Below are 18,862 nucleotides of genomic sequence, written 5' to 3' on the forward strand. Positions count from 1 at the left end.
ACCTGCCAAGAAGTTACATGGAATGTATTGACAGTTTCAGAAACTAACAACCATCAGATGTATAAGGGAACGACAAAAAAATTAGTACCGGACTGTGACTCGAATCTGGATTTCACGCTTTAAGCACGAGGTTGCTTTAACGACTTTAGTTATCCGTGCTCTACTCGCGGTCATTCGCAAATTCTGTATGTCGTCGTTCCTGCAACACAATCTCCTGTCCTCGCACAATTCCCGTACAGGGGAGGATATTCTTAATTCAAAGTCGTAGCCTGGTAATGGCGGATAAATACGATATTGCAATGCTTGTGATGTTAAGGAGAACAGGTACCGTAGCGACTACAGCCATTATGAAATACATTCGCAGTTGTGAAAACGATCAACTATACGTTGTATAAGAGAACGATGACAATGAAAATCAATTTTTTTCATCTTTAGATAAGAAGGCGTCTATATCCTCTCCAGTTGCATTTAATAGTTCTTCTTCTGGCACGAAAGGCAACTTGGCTTTTAAAATTCGCAAAGCCAATTTGATTGTACAAGTCAGTGAAAGTTCTCTTGCTCGGAAAGAAATATCAAATGCCCGAGATCAGATCAAAAGTGAAAATGAAAAAGCGCAAACCGAACAGCTGAAAAAAATTAGAAAACCTCTCTATCCAGTAGAAGAAACTCATGACAGAGCAGTTCAGTGGCCACCAGCAAACGATAAAACAAAAATAACCAATTGGTTATAGGACAAAGAACAACCCTTTGATCAAGAAACCTAGATTAATATTTCCCAATGGGAACGCGACCACCACCCACAGAATTAATCTTCACTGCAAGTGGAGTTGTTAACTGTAAGTTCCTTGGTTGAATAATTCCCCTGCAACCTTTCTTGAACACCCCTTGGCTAGTATCAGACAAAGGAACGTTCAAATGGTTCATAGGTCTGACATGTGTCTGCAGCCTGTGTGGCCCAGAGTATTGCGTCATTTCGCATAAAATCACCGAAAATAGTTATGTTTTGGATATCTAAGTGAGAACCTGTCAACTACATACTCGTTATTTACATAGTGGTACATATTACAAAAAGTACTTAAAGAGAAGCTCCTCCAGTGCCAAGCAGATTTGCTGGTTGTGTGAGTTCTCTTATAACGTGTGCGAAAAATTATAGTTACCTTCCAGGAAAGTAAATTTCTTCCTTGTTCTAGAAAGATACTAAAACAAAAAAAAATTCCAGGTGCAATATGCGTTTGTCATAATGCATTTCGTGTGCATGTGTGCTTTACTTGATGACGTTCTTGCTTGGGAAAGAAATCTTCTACAGTATGTAGTTTCTACATTTTCCTTTATACTTTATAGGCCGCTGACAGTGAGGCTAAGTCACCTTTCTTCTTTTTCACACGTGTCAGTCTATTTAATGTTTTTTGTTTTGACAATGAGTGGTTGTCAGATTTTACCAGATAATCAACATGTTTTGAATCTTTCTTCGCATTTCCGTTCTTCATGCATAATTTGGAAATAATTGACAATGCCCGGTCCAAGAAGCTCCCAGAAAGATGAATGTGAATAATGAAATTTTTGTCGAGGATGCACACCAGAACTGTCGAATTCGTAATTGCGACTCTTCATCCACTAGTGCGTCACTCACTACACCACAATGCTGATGTTCAGCTTGTACCCTTGTCCCGTGTCATAAGACTGCTGAAACCTTTAAATGCTGTAACTGACATTTAATATCAATCAACTGTACGTTTTTGAGAGATCCTTCTTGTTCTAGTGTTTTGGAACAGCGTTTGTTTATAGCATATATGTTATGATGTTGTATAGTATAAAACACACCAAATACGAGCTTGACGAAATCCAAGGTGACTGACCTCAGTCGGGTCCTTCATCCAAACTTTTTTTTTTTTTGAAGGAGTGCAGCCACAGTACTTTTTGTGACCTATATGTAACAATAGACACATTTTCTTATCTTTGCATTTGAGGCTCTGTGCATAGTTTTAATTAATTTATTGTTCGACGTCACACAGGTGTAATGGCTGCCTCATGAAATTTGCCAAGTGTATCACAACTGGATTCAGATAGGCGCAAAGCTCTTCACTGTTATGGTGCATATTGCACATAACAATAACTAATAATATAATGTAGGGCTCATCACAGGCGTGCGAGAGGTGGAGCAAGAGGGGGCACATGCCCTCTTCTGGAATCTGAGTACATTATTTATTGCAGAATTTCTAGAATCTCTTGCAAGCATTGTCTCCGATTCCACTACATCGGAAATTTAACGTAGCCGACTGCGACGGGAAATACTGTAACTTTATCTATCTCGAAATATCTTACTTGACATTTTGTCCACTGAAAATTATGTTGAGTCCTACGTGGCGCTGCGGTTTCGCCGCCTTTTTACAGTTAATGTGGATGCCACCTTCATAGAACAGGGCCGAAATAACGTCTTCTGTGTCGTTTCCTTGTTTTGTCGTTACCGTGCTGTATAAAAGCGTAACTGCAACACAATGATGAACCGGCTGTGTCGCCAGTTCCGAAGACACTGTAAACAGTCCCCTGTCCCTGAGTCTCATGCCCTTGCTGCACAACAGATTCACGATGCTAGTTAACAATTTGTCAGTGGGCAGTACACTTAATCTGCAGGCTCAACAAGTCAATCAATAAAGCAATTACCGTTTTCTGTGCTAGAAGAGAGGTAAAGAATTGTGAAAATTTCACGGTTTGATGGAGTCGTATTTTGGCCCACGTCTACACTTTAACTAAACAGTCCAAAAAAGTATTCAAAATGCATTTTGTTCAACATGTTTCAGTTGACAAAAAAAAACATAAATCGTGAAAGTAATGCAATAAATCCATCAACAAGACTCGGTGTGAAGTGTTATAAGCAAGCAAAGTGTACAGATGATATCAGAGTTTAATAAGCTTTTATCAAAGTTAATTACTTGATTCTCCAGTTCGAGGGATATTAATGTGACATTTTTGTTGATGTCCAGCAGGATGGACTCAGTCATTAGTTCTTTCCTGATTCATAGTTCAACGTAATGTTATGATAGTATGAATGAATTATTTTTGTGGACATTTCCTGTTTTTATTTCACAACTTTTTCGATGCCCGGAATTTAATCAGAGGAGAATGTAATTGGATATCACTGAGTTAAAAACGTAACATCCATAATCATTTTAATAACGTAGAAAGACATACTTTGGATGTGTTATTGACATATGCTTACCATCCAGATACCAAAGTAATCTATTGTACTGTAAAAATTTTTAGCAGATAACTATGTTTTCTTGGATGTTTATGTGTTTCTCGTAACAGTTCTCAGGGCACGACACTGTATTAGTTATTTTAAAAATGGCAGTTCTCAATATTTCTCCCTCCTGGAAAAAAATTCTCGCCAAGTAACAGCAAAACTCTCAGTAAAAATGTAGATAAACAAGGTTCACACATAGACCTCTACAGAATGGGTAGTTGCCACATCTACTCATGTCCATAGGTAGCACATTTCAGCTTATGAAAAGAACTTCCACCGACCAAAGCACATCGTCTCAGTATAGAAAATACTCTCATTACACTCAGGGACAATAGAAACAACACCGATATGCAGCCAGCATTAGGTGGTTGCCTAGTGAGTAGAAGGACTGGGCAACAGATATTGAACATCAATGGTAACAGGAACACAAATTACCTTACCTCCCAGTGTAGGGCAACATTCCAGCAAGATGACAATTTTATTAATATGATGTCATCTATCAAGCCAATCACCGATGGCACCTCTGATGGCAGGGCCCAAACCACAACGTCATCCACTAGTCTGGATGCGCCAGAGTAGATAGTCATAGGATTACGCAAAAAACACTAGGCTCTTCTGTATCACATATCCAAGCTATCTTTAAAAAAATCAAGAAATGTGAGAACCATGGTCAACCCACTCAATTAAAAAACGGTTTAAGGCAAGGTAAATTTCTTTCAGAATAATAAGACTTACAAACTCTTTCTTTAAGATAATGCAGCACAATGATTTGTGGTTAACTATCCACTTAAAAATTTATGAAACCAGAAGGAAAATACAGAGATAATCTTTGGTGTAGGGAATTTAACTCGCTAACAAGTGGAGTACTGTTATCAAAAGGCATTATTAACACGTTACAAGGTAATCTTCTCGTGGAAGAAAATTTGCAACAATGACACATTTAAAATAATCGTCCAAAGTTCATCATTAAACACAAAAGCAATAAAGAAATACATTGATCAGTATCTGGAGCAAGTGACTGAGGCCAACGGTTCCCTCCTCTGTGGGCTGCTCATAATATGATCTCCCGTCCACGCAACTGCAGGTAGGCAGCAGTTGAACTACTGTCTTCGGGGTGTGCGTGTTCTGGCCTAGCCACAAGTCGCACTCAGGTTGCGTCTCCGTTGTCAGGGCGAAAATTTTAGTGGAACTGCTGCTCAAGTAGGAAGGCAGTTGGCCACATGCTACTTGGCTCAGCTAAGCCCCCTCGTTGCAGCCGTACAGAGTATTCGCCGACGATGAACCCAGCACGACAGAGCGCCCTCTGTTGGTAGTAGACTCTTCCCCCCAAGGACGAAGGTCCTGCTCCCAACTGCCCCACCGCCCGTGTCCATTCGCCATGAGAGATCGGTTCAGTTCACACGTGACCCATGGTGGCGGACTTTCCCTCGAGTAGCGCCTGCAGAAGGAAAGGGCGTGACGCGGCCTATCGGTTCCGTGGCATGGCTCAGATACATCGATCGGGAAAATGTCACTCTGAAGGTGGTGTTGACAGTCATAGCACTGCCTCAATCGGACATGAAAAGTGATAGCATATTACTGATTGTTGTACGTGCAGGTTCCGCGACCCGCATAATCAAGCAGATGACAAATGGTTCAAATGGCTGTGAGCACTATGGGACTTAACATCTGAGGTCATCAATCCCCTAGAACTTAGAACTATTTAAACCTAACTAACATCCATGCCCGAGGCAGGATTCGAACCTTCGACCGTAGCGGTCGCACGGTTCCAGACTGAAGTGCCAAGAACCGCTCGGTCACTGCTGCCGGCCCGCAGATGACATCAAGCTGCTCAGACGTGAAGGTGGTGGTGACTTCAGATTATATATACCTCACAACGGATACAATTGCTAGATTATATAAAATATGCGAGGGGAGAATGAAAATTATTAAATTCGCATTTGGATTAATAAGATGGAGCTATTTTATTACCATTGGACCTTATAAACTCAATTTATACAACACTGAACACTCTCTGCTTCATATCGTGTTACACATATTGTTCCTTTAGAGCAAAAAGTAACATGGTACTAGGGCATCCATACATGGCGGCCGCACATGGCGGAGGTCGCACCGCCTCTCACCCCACCAGCTCTACAGAAAACAAAACATATACTTTAATCTTGAGTTTTTATTTCAAGGAAATTATTAAAATGCCAGTGTTATATAGGTTTTTAACGGGGTCGTAAATGGAACTTTTTTATGGCTTCATGGAAGTCATCATTCATCTTCTAAAAAACATTCCATACCCGACGTCTAGCCCGCCCAGCCTCCCCGCCTCCCTTCCAGCAATTGTTCTGGAGCCCTTGACCTCACGTTTTACTCACAGTGTTCTGTTGCACTTGTGATGCCAGAAGGAAGATTGAGCGGACAGCTGATGGGTGCTAGGCAATGACGGACGCTGGAGTGATACAAAAAGACCGTTCTGGGCAGATCCAAGTAAAAGGACCTCAACACATTGATGTGTAGGATGGTTACCAGACGAAATGGCGGAGAGCACGAATGAGGTCATGTAACATTTTTCACGGCCTGCTCTCTCAGGTACAACACGCTACTCCTCCTGGATGGCTGAAAGTATTACACTATCATCATTGTTTGGGACTACAAGTAACACATTGATGTATTTACTACCTGTTCCTTCAATCACACCCAATGCCTACATTCGGTCTATCTCTTCCTGAAAACCCCTACGTTGAACTAAAATTACAGCTGTAAGGATCGGGGCGATATGTTACTTTTATGTTTCAGATAATCACAACAGGAGCTACAGGGACAACCGTCGATTTACCTCCTTTCAGAGCTGCCTCGGGAAAATCGCAATTACACAGTGAAGACATTAAAATTATTCAATAAAATATACTAATAAATATTTCTATGTGCTTTGTTCATAGCAGGAAACCTCATTCGCCTACTACATTCCAGTACGGAGAAAAAATGTCCTGCGTTTGTGCAATGTTTTCGTCCGTCACCTTATCATTCCCCCTTATGACTGTCTTCATCCTTAATTTTTAGTTATTAGGGACATATCATGTTGATATTACATGTTTTACAGACCGTGTCCTGCCACTGCAATTTTCACCTTTGTTATTGCGAGATTTTTTTAACCCACCTGTGAGCTTACATTCTTTCCCATTTCAGGTCTGGCTGTCATCTGCAGGCTCATCGTAAGCTTCTCTAAATGTTTCTTTATCCTCTGACTCACTTTATATATTACACGCTTGTGCTGGCGTGCTATGTACTTATATACTTCTTTTATCTGCTTATCACACTCTTACTCCCTTCTGGACATCTGTTTCACTTAATTTTACTAAACTTAATTTACTTGCCATAGTCATATGCCTATTTTAACGTATCACTGCCGCTCGTGGCGGCTCAGTCCATGACACAACAGCAACATTAGCTGATGTTTTCATATTTCCTAGTCTAGAGCTTAAGCGCAACACTTTCGCTATAAAATATTTCTGTCTTATACACTAATAGAGAGAAACTTAACCTTAAGAATCAGTTTATTCACCATGCGTTTCCTTTCATTCGCCATCATTTGCCTCTTTACGCTTCACCTCGTGGACCCCTCTAATTGCTGAAAGAACGTCCGATAGTCCAAAGTACCACGAAGAGATTGACGTAAAGAAAAGAAGAACATATTCAGACATCCGAGGTGCACATAGTTGCAAATCTGTGACATATAAGAAAAAAAAGAATGACTCCCTAGGCTTTGCTATTTACTCTTCCACACATGTACCTCTTCAAATCTAGCATATTCCTTAGTTCAAACGCTGTCTTTGAGCCGGGATAGATGGGTCGATAGGAACTGATATTTGGAGTACTCTCTACCAAAAATGGTTCATGATACACTACTAAAAACTTCCCGATTTCGTTAGTCACTTTTCTCAACCTCTCTTTCGTTTTCACTAATACCATATCCCCAGGTATAAACATTTCGTTCCGGTTCTTAACCATGTCTTTTATTCCTTTCAGCTGCCGGTCGCAACGTCCTATCTCTGGCCAACCTCTCTATTTCACCCTTCACGAGAACTTAACTCGCCATAAAGGCTACTCTTCTCTCATTGACGTTCATTGGTTTACTTGGAAACACTATTTCGCTTGATGCAAAGCCCGCTGGTTAATGCCAAAAAATTGATAGTTATTTCCTCCAAACTTACAATGAAGTTGGCGCAAACAATGTTTCCTCTGTGACAGTATGTCATACACAGGCGGTTCAGCTCTTTCGTCAGTGTCTCACTGCTCTTGCCCTGTGGAAATTATGGCCAGATCTTAATATGTCTCATTCCACGGCGTTCCCACATTTCCTCAAACTTGTGGGGTATAAACTCATTGTCTGACAGTAATGTGCCAGATTTCCTCGCTTGCACAAAATAGTCCTCCTACAACTTCTATATCAACTCGTACATTTACTCACGTAACTGGGTACAACATTACGTGCATTGAAAATAACTATAGCACTACAAAGATTTAAATACAGTTTCCCTTGGATACTGGGACTGCCCCAAACAAATCTATCACATTTCTCTATCTGCATCTACCTGAACACTCTGTCATAATTCTTAAATAGGAACATAGGAAGCCCACATCTTTTGGCATTGGTGACAAGCTTGGAACAGTATCTGCACCTGCCCTAACATGTACTCAAATATCACCACTTCTTGTAACTTCGCAGTGCATAACCTTGCTCCATACTGTCCATAACTTTCATGCACTAATTATATTAATTCCTCTAAATGTTGCTGTGGAAAATACGAGGTTTGTAACTTAAAGAGAGGCAACTATTTATTCACAATCGATTCAAAAGAGTTACACGTTTGCACCTGTTACTGACCTTCAAAGTAGTCACCAGCGTTGTGTAGAACCCGTTACCAGCGATGTGGAAGGCGTAGTATACCTTTTGCAGATCCTGTTCTGTTGATGGTGTGAATGGAGCGGTCTGCTGCCTGTCGAATCTCTGGAACAGTTCTGAAGCGAATGCCACGAAGTGGTTCCTTCATCTTCGGAATCAATGTCGTTGCTCAGTTGATTAGTATAGGGAAAGGTTGAATTTGTTCTGTTACTGTTAAAAGGATAATTGTGTGATTGATTATTTAGGCTTTGTTTAGAGTCCTTTCGGCCCCTACATTTGTTTCATAGTAAGCGGTTTACTGCTTTGTTAATTGAAGTTTGTATGCCTAGTAAAATGATCGTTAAATCGTGCCCTAAGTTCATACGAACCTCAGCCCAAACCATACTCAAGCTTATTCCCATGCAACAATAACAACGCAACAGGAACGAAACTCACAATCGACAACGTTTCACCAAATTTCGACTAAAACTCGTATCTCTGAATTAACTAGAGGCAGACTTACGCTGCATTTCTCGGCTGTGAACAATCCTTAAGAATCGATTTTTAGCGCAAGGGCAGCATCATATTTCGACCAGCTTCCACCCCCAAATGTTACGCCTTGCCGTTAGGTAGAGGACCACAGTGTCGTTCCTGATTTCAATATTTTTTTTTTGTCTATCGCTGAATTAAGAATACCCTTCACCTTAGCAACTATGTCTACTTCATTGACCTTGGTAACAGGTATAGCATTGTATTTTTCAATGCCAGATAGTAGCTTAGCGATGGAACACTTGGTTTCCATATATGTAGACTAAGTATTAGCAGGATTCCTTTCAATCGTGAGCTTGTGTACATCTTCTTTTGGTATACTGAAAATGAGTTTTCACTTCTGTTACAACAGCATAAGTTCGCTGAAACAGATTTTGATTTCGTCAGTCTCTGCACTGCATCTCTTATGAGTAGGTTTTATTTGGATGAGTGTTGCTCTTTACTTGTTAATTGTCGTCCTGTGTTTGCTGACTTATATTTTCAAATAAAGATGTTAATGGATCATCAGAAGTTCATAAAAAGCATTCTGCACTGAAGAGATGGACGCGAAATTAAAATGTTCAACTTTTCCGGAATTAGATAGTATTTTCAACTCTATGTACTCACTTCAGTGTGGAAATCAGTTTTCAATAGTGAAGTTCCACAATTGTTTAACGTAGTTCCTACTGAATTTCGAATCGCCGCTGTAGAATAAAACTGCTGGTTGTGATCGGTATGCATCTCTGCGAAGATGTTTTTACACGCCTCGTACTCCACGTCTTGATTCAGCCCAATACAATAATACCAGCCTATAAATTACAAGGTGAGTGGCACTATAGTAATGCCTTCTCTTTCACAGCTAAAACACGTGACCCTATTTACTATTTATTATTGTGACATTTCTACCTCAGGATCAAAAAAGAAAGGCAATTTCTTTTCTCTGAATATAACGTCACCTTCAGAAATGGTGCCCTCTGATTTTATTCAACATATAAATGTAGAAACTCAGCACATATTTATAAATTTCACTTCATATGTAATCAATTTCGTCATTTCACTCTACACATAACTCTATCTTGTCAGTGTAACAGACACGTACTGAAATGTACTGCTTGACGTTACAACTCTCTCGCTAATTGGTGTAACGGTGCCGGCCCACAGTGAACGACTGTTGGACAACGGATAAGCGTGCCACTCACTAGATAAGCAAATAATCGGAAAGATATGTTAAAGAACATAGTATCGTAACTAGCGTAACTCGGCATGTGCGGATACTGAAACCTAACAACAGTCACTGGTTGTTTTGTTTTTAACGGGCACTAAAATGCTGCCTGTGAGTAGGTGATCTGATAAGTGTGTATTGGCTTAAAGGCCCTCTGATGGCGTGTATGTGGTACACTAATGGAAAATTTGGGAAGTTGTGGTAAGTTCCTAATAGACCAAACTGATGAGGTCATCGGTCTCTAGGCTTATACACTACTTAATCTAACATAAACTAGCTTACGCTAAGGACAACACACACACCCATGTTCGTGAGTGGACTCGAACATCCGACTGTGATAGCTGCGCGAACCGTGGCAAGGCGCTTAAGACCACGCGACTACCCCGCCCCTCGGCGTACAGTGATGGAACGACAGTCGTCACCAAGTGTACTTATATTGTAGATTACACTAGAAGTGCCAATAATGTGTTGGTTCAAATGGCGCTGAGCACTATGGGACTTAACAACTATGGTCATCAGTCCCCTAGAACTTAAAACTACTTAAAACCTAACTAAGGACATCACGCAACACCCAGTCATCACGAGGCAGAGAAAATCCCTGACCCCGCCGAGAATCGAACCCGGGATCCCGCGCGCGGGAAGCGAGAACGCTACCGCACGACCACGAGCTGCGGACCAATAATGTGTTCTGGTACTATAAGAGGAGTACACAAATCAAAAATGTTTTGCATCATATCGGTTCCGAGAGTTTCGGAACCTGTACAGAAAATTGGTATAGAGATCAACATGAACATCATTTCTGCCCTTTTTATTGGTCGTGAAAACCACACATTGCATGTTGTACCATCATACAGCGAGACCTTCAGATTGCTGTACACAGTGCAAGAGAACGTGCTACTAATACCCAGCAGCACGTTCTCTTGCACTGATACATGCCTATATTATTCGTGGCATACTATCCACAAGTTCACTGAGTCCCACTCCTCAAGCGCGAATTGTCGTTGATTCCTCAGAGTGGTTGGTGGGTCACGTCTTCCATAAACAGCCCTCTTCAGTCTATCCCAGGCATTCGATAGGGTTCATATCTGGAGACGATTCTGGCCACTCTAGTCGAGCGATGGCGTTACCTTGAAGGAAGTCATTCACAAGATGTGCACGGCGGGGGCGCGAATCGTTGTCCATGAAAACGAATGGCTCGCCAATTTGCTGCCGATATGGTTGCACTATCGGTCAGAGGATGGCATTCACGTATCGTACAGCCGTTACGGCGCCTTACGTGACCACCAGCGGCGTACACCGGCCCCACACAATGCCACTCTAAAACATCAATGAAGCTCCATCTTGCTGCACTCGCCGGACAGTGTGTCTACGGCGTTCAGCCTGATTGGGCTGCCTCCAAACACGTCTCCGACGATTATCTCGTTGAAGGCATATGCGATTCCCATCGGTGAAGAGAACGTGGTGCCAATCCTGAGAAGTCCATTCGGCCTGTTGTTTGGACCTTCTGTACCGCGCTACATGTTGTTGTGGCTACAAAGATTGACCTCACCATGGACTTCTGGAGTGAAGCTGCGCATCATGAAGCCTATTGCGCACAGTTTGAGACGTAACACGACGTCTTGTGGCTGTGCGAATGCATTATTCAACACGGTGGCGTAGCTGTCATGGCCTCTCGGAGCCTTAATCCGTATTTAGCGGTCATCCACCACAGTAGTAGCCCTTGGGCGGCCTGAGCGAGTTATGCCTGAAAGTTCCAGTTTCTCTGTATCTCCTCCATGTCCGAATAACATCGCTTTGGTTCACTCCGAAACGCTTCGACACTTCCCTTGTTGAGAGCCCTTCCTGGCACCAAGTAACAATGTGGACGTAATCGAACCGCAGTATTCACCGTCTAGGCATAGTTGAGCTACAGACAAGAGGAGCCGTGTACCTCCTTCCTGGTGGAATGACTGGAACTGATCGGCTGTCGCACCCCCTCCGTCTAATATGCGTTGCTCATCCATAGTTGCTTACATCTTTGGGCGGGTTTAGTGACATCTCTGAACAGTCAAAGGGACTACGTCTGTGAAACAATATCCATAGTCAACGTCTGTCTTCAGGAGTTCTGGGAACCGGAGTGATGCAAAACTATTTTTCATGTGTGTATAACACAAAAAATTTAGACGTAGAAATAACGTTGTGGCACTCAGCTTGAGGGTCCACACAAAGTCTGTGCCAGTATCAAATAGTACCTACAACAGTCGTTCCTGGCACCACGTTGGCGGTACAGGGAAAAAGATGGCCGGCTCTAGGAAGAGAGTACTATTTCGATGTTTTGCTTTTAAAAGCTGGATTTATTAGGCAGTGACTGGCAGAGCTAAATATATGAATATAGTTGTGTGATTATGTGTGTTGTGTGCGTGTGTGTGTGTGTGCGTGTGTGTGTGTGTGTGTGTGTGTGTGTGTGTGTGTGTGAGTGAGAGAGAGAGAGAGAGAGAGAGAGAGAGAGAGAGAGGGAGGGTGTCCTCTTTGATTGACCTAGTTCCAAGAATAAGTTGTGGCTTAAGAGGAAGTTGCAAAATGTGATTCCGAGAGCAAAGTGTGTATGTGTGTGTGTGTGTGTGTGTGTGTGTGTGTGTGTGTGTGTGTGTTTGTGTGTGCCTGCATGTGTGTTTGTGTGTGCCGATGAAGCTGGGTGGCTCCTCGCAAATGCTGACAAGAGTTTACTGCTGCTGCTCTCCCTGACACCTCCCGCACCTGTATGCAGGCGACTGACGAGTGTACAGGGTATACGTTTGTACAGGGCGGCCCGAAACCGTCGGAGAAGCTAGTAAAGGTCTTTCAGCGTAGGTTGTGGTGAAAAGTTTAAGAAAAAAATTCAATACGTAGCGCCGTTTCCGAGTTAATTAGTACTTAAACTATCCAATCAGGCCGCTGCACGCGCAAATTAAAGCGACCCGCCAGAAACAGTGTCAGCTGTTCTCATAGCGTACATGATGGCGCACATGACCGCTCAGCACTGGGCTTGGGTTCGATCCTTACTACAGTCCGTTGTTCAGTTTTTATACCGCTCTCTTGTTCGGTTTTAGGAAACAAAACGAAGAACACGTTTGGCATCACCGTTTCTGGCTGGCCGAGTGTATTTGGTCGCGCCCTGATTGGCTAACTTTCCCATGAACCATGCCGTTGGTGGGGAGGCTTGCTTGCCTTATCAATACAGATAGCCGTACCTTAGGTGCAACCACAACGGAGGGCTATCTGTTGAGAGGCCAGACAAACGTGTGGTTCCTGAAGAGGGGCAGCAGCCTTTTCAGTAGTTGCAGGGGCAACAGTCTGGATGATGACTGATCTGGCCTTGTAACACTAACCAAAACGGCCTTGCTGTACTGGTACTGCGAACGGCTGAAAGCAAGGGGAAACCACATATGTAATTTTTCCCGAGGGCATGAAGCTTTACTGTATTTCCTCTTGGTTGAAATATTCCGAAGGTAAAATAGTCCCCCATTCGCATCTCCGGGCGGGGACTACTCAGGAGGATGTCGTTGTCAGGAGAATGAATACTGGCGTTCTACGGATCGGAGCCTGATATGTCAGATCCCTTAATCGGGCAGGTAGGTTAGAAAATTTAAAAAGGGAAATGGATAGGTTAAAGTTAGATATAGTGGGAAATAGTGAAGTTCGGTGGCAGGAGGAACAAGACTTTTGGTCAGGTGAATACAGGATTATAAACACAAAATGCAGGAGTAGGTTTAATAATGAATAAAAAATAGGGGTGTGGGTAAGCTACTACAAACGGCATAGTGAACGCATTATTGTGGCCAAGATAGACAGGAAGCACACGGCTACTACAGTAGTACAAGTTTATATGCCAACTAGCTCTGCAGATGATGAAGAAATTGATGAAATATATGATGAGATAAAAGAAATTATTCAGGTAGTGAAAGGAGATGAAAATTTAATAGTCGTGGGTGACTGGAATTCGAGAGGAGGAAAAGGGAGAGAAGGAAACATAGTAGGTGAATATGGATTGAGGGTGACAAAAGATAGAGGAAGCCGTCTGGTAGAATTTTGCACAGAGCATAACTTAGGTAACACTTGGTTCAAGAGTCATAAAAGAAGGTTGTAACATGGAAGAATCCTGGAGATACTAGGTGGTATCAGATAGATTATATAATGGTAAGACAGAGATTTAGGAACCAGGTTTTAATTTGTAAGAAATTTCCAGGGGCAGATGTGGACTCTGACCACAATCTATTGGTTATAAACTGTAGATTAAAACTGAAAAAACTGCAAAAAGGTGGGAATTTCAGGAGATAGGTCCTGGATAAACTGACAGAACCACAGGTTGTACAGAGTTTCAGGGAGAGCATAAGGGAACAATTGATAGGAATGGGGGAAAGAAATACAGTAGAAGAAGAATGTGTAGCTCTGAGTGATGAAGTAGTGAAGGCAGCAGAAGATCAAGTAAGTAAAAAGGCGAGGGCTAGTAAAAATCCATGGGTAACAGAAGACATATTGAATTTAATTGATGAAAGGAGAAAACATAAAAATGCGGTAAATGAAGCAGGCAAGAAGGAATACAAACGTCTCAAAAATGCGATAGACAGGAAGTGCAAAATGGCTAAGCAGGGATGGCTAGAGGACAAATGTAAGGATGTAGAGGCTTGTCTCACTAGGGCTAAGATAGATACTGCCTACAGGAAAATTAAAGACACCTTTGGAGAAAGGAGAACCACTTGTATGAATATCAAGAGCTCAGATGGAAACCCAGTTCTAAGGAGAGATGGGAAAGCAGAAAGGTGGACGGAGTATATAGAGGGTCTATCTTATAGCGACGTACTTGAGGACAATATTGTGAAAATGAAAGAGGATGTAGATGAAGATGAAATAGGAGATATGATACTGCGTGAAGAGTTTGACAGACCACTGAAAGACCTGAGTCAAAATAAGGCCCCGGGAGTAGACCACATTCCTTTAGAACTACTGACGGCCTTGGGAGAGCCAGTCCTGACTAAACTCTACCACCTGGTGAGCAAGATAAATGAGACAGGCGAAATACCCTCAGACTTCAAGAATAATATAATAATTCCAATCCCAAAGAAAGAATGAGTTGACAGATGTGAAAATTACCAAACTATCAGTTAAATAAGTCACAGCAGCAAAATACTAACGCGAATTCTTTACAGACGAATGGCAAAACTGGTAGAAGCTGATTTCGGGGAAGATCAGTTTGGATTCCATAGAAATGTTGGAGCACATGAGGCAATACTGACCTTACGACTTATCTTAGAAGAAAGATTAAGGAAAGGCAAACCTACATTTCTAGTATTTGTAGACTTAGAAAAATCTTTTGACAATGTTGACTGGAATGCTCTCTTTCAAATTCGAAAGGAGGCAGGGGTAAAATACAGGGAGCGAAAGGTTATTTACAATTTGTACAGAAAAGAGATGTCAGTTGTAATAGTCGAGGGGCATGAAAGGGAAGCAGTGGTTGGGAAGGGAGTGAGACAGGCTTGTAACCTCTCCCCGATGTTTTTAAATCTGTATATTGAGCAAGCAGTAAAGGAAGCAAAAGAAAAATTCGGTTCAAATGGCTCTGAACACTATGAGACTTAACTCCTGAGGTCATCAGTCCCCTAGAACTTGGAACTACTTCAACCTAACTAACCTAAGGACATCACAAACATCGATGCCCGAGACAGGATTCGAACCTGCGACCTTAGCGGTCGCGAGGTTCCAGACTGTAGCTCCTAGAACCGCTCGGCCACCTCGGCCGGTGAAAAATTCGGAGTAGGTATTAAAATCCATGGAGAAGAAATAAAACTTTGAGGTTCGCCGATGACATTGTAATTGTGTCAGGGACAGCAAAGAACGTGGAAGAGCAGTAGACGGAATGGACAGTGTCTTGAAAGGAGGATAAAGATGAGCATCAACAAAAGGAAGACGAGGATAATGGAATGTAGTCGTATTAATTCGTGTGATGCTGCGGGAATTAGATTAGGAAATGAGACACTTAAAGTAGTAAAGAGTTTGGCTATTTGGGGAGCAAAATTACTGATGATGGTCGAAGTAGAGAGGATATAAAATGTAGACTGGCAATGGAAAGGAATGCGTTTCTGAAGAAGAGAAATTTGTTAACATCGAGTATAATTTAAGTGTCAGAAAGTATTTGTATGGAGTCTAGCCATGTATGGAAGTGAAACATGGACGATAAATAGTTTGGACAAGAAGAGAATAGATGCTTTCGAAATGTGGTGCTACAGAAGAATGCTGAAGATTAGGCGGGTAGATCACGTAACTAATGAGGAGGTATCGAATAGTATTGGGGAGAAGCGTAGTTTGTTGCACAACTTGGCAAAAAGAAGGGACTGGTTGGTAGGACATGTTCTGAGGCACCAAGGGATCACAAATTTAGCAATTGAGGGCAACGTGGAGGGTAAATATCGTCGAGGGAGACCACAAAATGAATACACTATGCAGATTCAGAAGGATGTAGGTTGCAGTAAGAACTGGGAGATGAAGAAGCTTGCACAGGATAGAGTAACATGGAGAGCTGCATCAAACCAGTCTCAGGACTGAAGACCAGAACAACAACAACAACAATGCTAGTTAACTAAATAAGGCGGCTACGTATCGAAGTTTTTGTGAACAGTTATTTCTGAAGACAACCTAGCGTGCGATGCCCTTACAAGCATTTCACACTGTGTACCAGGAAAGTAGATACGAAACTCTGCTACCCTTTTCCCTCATCATCAAGTTGGAAATGTAGTTGACGGGGTTCCGAAAACCTTCTTCTACAGCTTGTTACATTAATAGCGTTCTGCAGGAAAACGTTTTCAGCACTGTGTAAGTTTACGAAATTTCCCTCACTGACGGACGAGTAAAACTGCTTTCTGTGATTTCAGTCCGTACTGCAGAAGGTGAAACACCCAATTGCTCTCAAGGTTAGCTGAAGAAAGTATACAGATATGCTACAGTGGCCGTCAGCACCGTTAGACAATTGATTCGTTGCAGTAGCGAAACTGAAGCGGAAACACCGTTGGCTGATGAAACACGCAGCTATCAGCCACTGACTGCATTCACCTCAGACAGCATCCAACGTGTCCATCATATCATCCATCAGAACCATCAGTTCGGCCCACTCAAAGAAAGTCATCGAGGACATCGTTTTGAACAACTGCAGTCTTTGAAGTGTTCTTTGCGTCAGTGGGTGATGGAGCATGACTGTAGGTGTATGAATTACCTTGTGTCAAGGTATAGGAAACCTACGAACAAAGATGGACTATATTGAAAAGTGACAAATAAATCGTGAATGTTGTAACTGTTATCTCACATATTGTGCTCATACCAATGTTCACTTACTTTAGCTCTAATATAAAAATAAAGACACTTCTTAGGATACAAACTATTTATCTCTAAAGTAGTAAAAAAGACTCCAAAGATGCACGGAGTTTAAACTTTGCCATTAATAGCAGTTGTTGGCGAAAACTTTATTTCTGTTTCACGGAGACCCAAATAAACTTCAGATGGTACTGAATGAAAGTACTACTCTGGAACGTTAGTGAATTCGTGGTGGTTCTGTATGCCTATTAGATTCTGTCGTGCTGTATAGACTTCCGTGGTTAATTTGTCTGTGCAGACCACGTGCTTGATAGTATCTGTAAGCGTTTTCTCTCGGTCGATGCAGCGCAAATGTACACAGTGCCTGATTTCCATTGTGGGTATCATCAGATGTTGGCCGTGTTTTACTTGCGTACATTCAGTATAGTAATATTTAAAGTAAGTTCCATGTGCATCTCCGATCATTGTTTTAGTACGGAACTACAGACACAAATAGAATGAAGACATCCTGATAGACACTACGTCTTTTCCATTATGTGAATAATCAGATGTTGGTTGTGTTTTATTTGGGTACATTCAATACAGAAATATTTAAGATGTGATCCACGAGCCTAAGCTTTTTTTTTACCATGAAAATAGAGACCTAAATAGAATGAAGACATCCAGGTAGCTGCAGGGAGCAGCTGATTTAACGGCACACGATACCGAAGAATGAGGGTGCTCCAAGTTAGCGAGTAAGTAATTTGTCCAGGCACTGTCTCGCTCACGGTGAGCAGTCATGAACTACAAACTCCGTGGTAACGGTATACGGAAATCTATACAAAGTTTCAAATATTGTCTGACCCCACATCGTTCGTTAATATTAATACCCCCTGCTGTAATGTTCACGTAACGTAGTGATACTTTTCGAAAATCTAAGCTCTCTTGAGTGTGTTGGATGCTGCTAACCTGTAAGAGTTAAAACTGAAGTCAAGGAGGTGGAGAGAACGGCGCTATTCAGTAACACAGCTGACACTTTCAATCGATAACGGCAGCTGAGAAGGACTCTAAAACGTATTGTTTGTCCGAACGCCCAGAAGTACATTAAGCTGAAGCTAACGTATCGGTGTGCTGCTCGTTCTCTTTTGCAGGGTCGTCTGCTGGAGGAAATTCATTCCAGGGGACCGCTCATCCAGTCGTTCACTCTGCGTCTGAACGCCATCAACCGCACAATGGCAGGCAATTACTCCTGCATCTCATTCAATGCAGTTGGAGACACTGAGAGTCCTCCAATGCCGCTGACCATTTTGCGTAAGTTACCTGACAACTGAGCATTGAAGTTTTTGTTTAGAGTATTGTCACTAAATTCAGATCGATAACTGCAAGTATGTCCTCATATTTTGTTTCTTTTTGAGTCATCAGTCTTTTGACAGGTTTGATGCGGTCCGACACGAATTCCTCTCCTATGCCAACCTCTTCATCTCACAGTACCACTTTCAGCCTGCGTCCTCAATTATTTACTGGATGTATTCCAATCTCTGTCTTCCTCTACAGCTCCTTGTAGTACCATGGAAGATATTCCCTGATGTCTTAACATATGTCCTATCGTCCTGTCCCTTCTACTTGTCAGGAGTACGTTGACAACAAGACACCGCACCATTTATCTCTATAATGGCTAGACATTTGTTATCAGTACTTA

General features: G+C 42.1%; 1 protein-coding gene across 1 annotated transcript in view; it reads left to right on the forward strand.

The window, feature by feature from the left end:
* The window catches only part of LOC126259526 (basement membrane-specific heparan sulfate proteoglycan core protein-like), a 209,811-nt gene that overhangs the window by 76,630 nt on the left and 114,319 nt on the right, over positions 1-18,862 (forward strand). The window contains exon 6 of the mRNA XM_049956391.1: positions 18,315-18,474. Coding sequence (XP_049812348.1) covers positions 18,315-18,474 — 160 coding nt within the window. The remainder of the gene's footprint in view (positions 1-18,314; positions 18,475-18,862) is intronic.

Source organism: Schistocerca nitens, chromosome 5 (genome assembly GCF_023898315.1).
Source record: "Schistocerca nitens isolate TAMUIC-IGC-003100 chromosome 5, iqSchNite1.1, whole genome shotgun sequence".
Lineage (NCBI taxonomy): Eukaryota > Metazoa > Arthropoda > Insecta > Orthoptera > Acrididae > Schistocerca > Schistocerca nitens.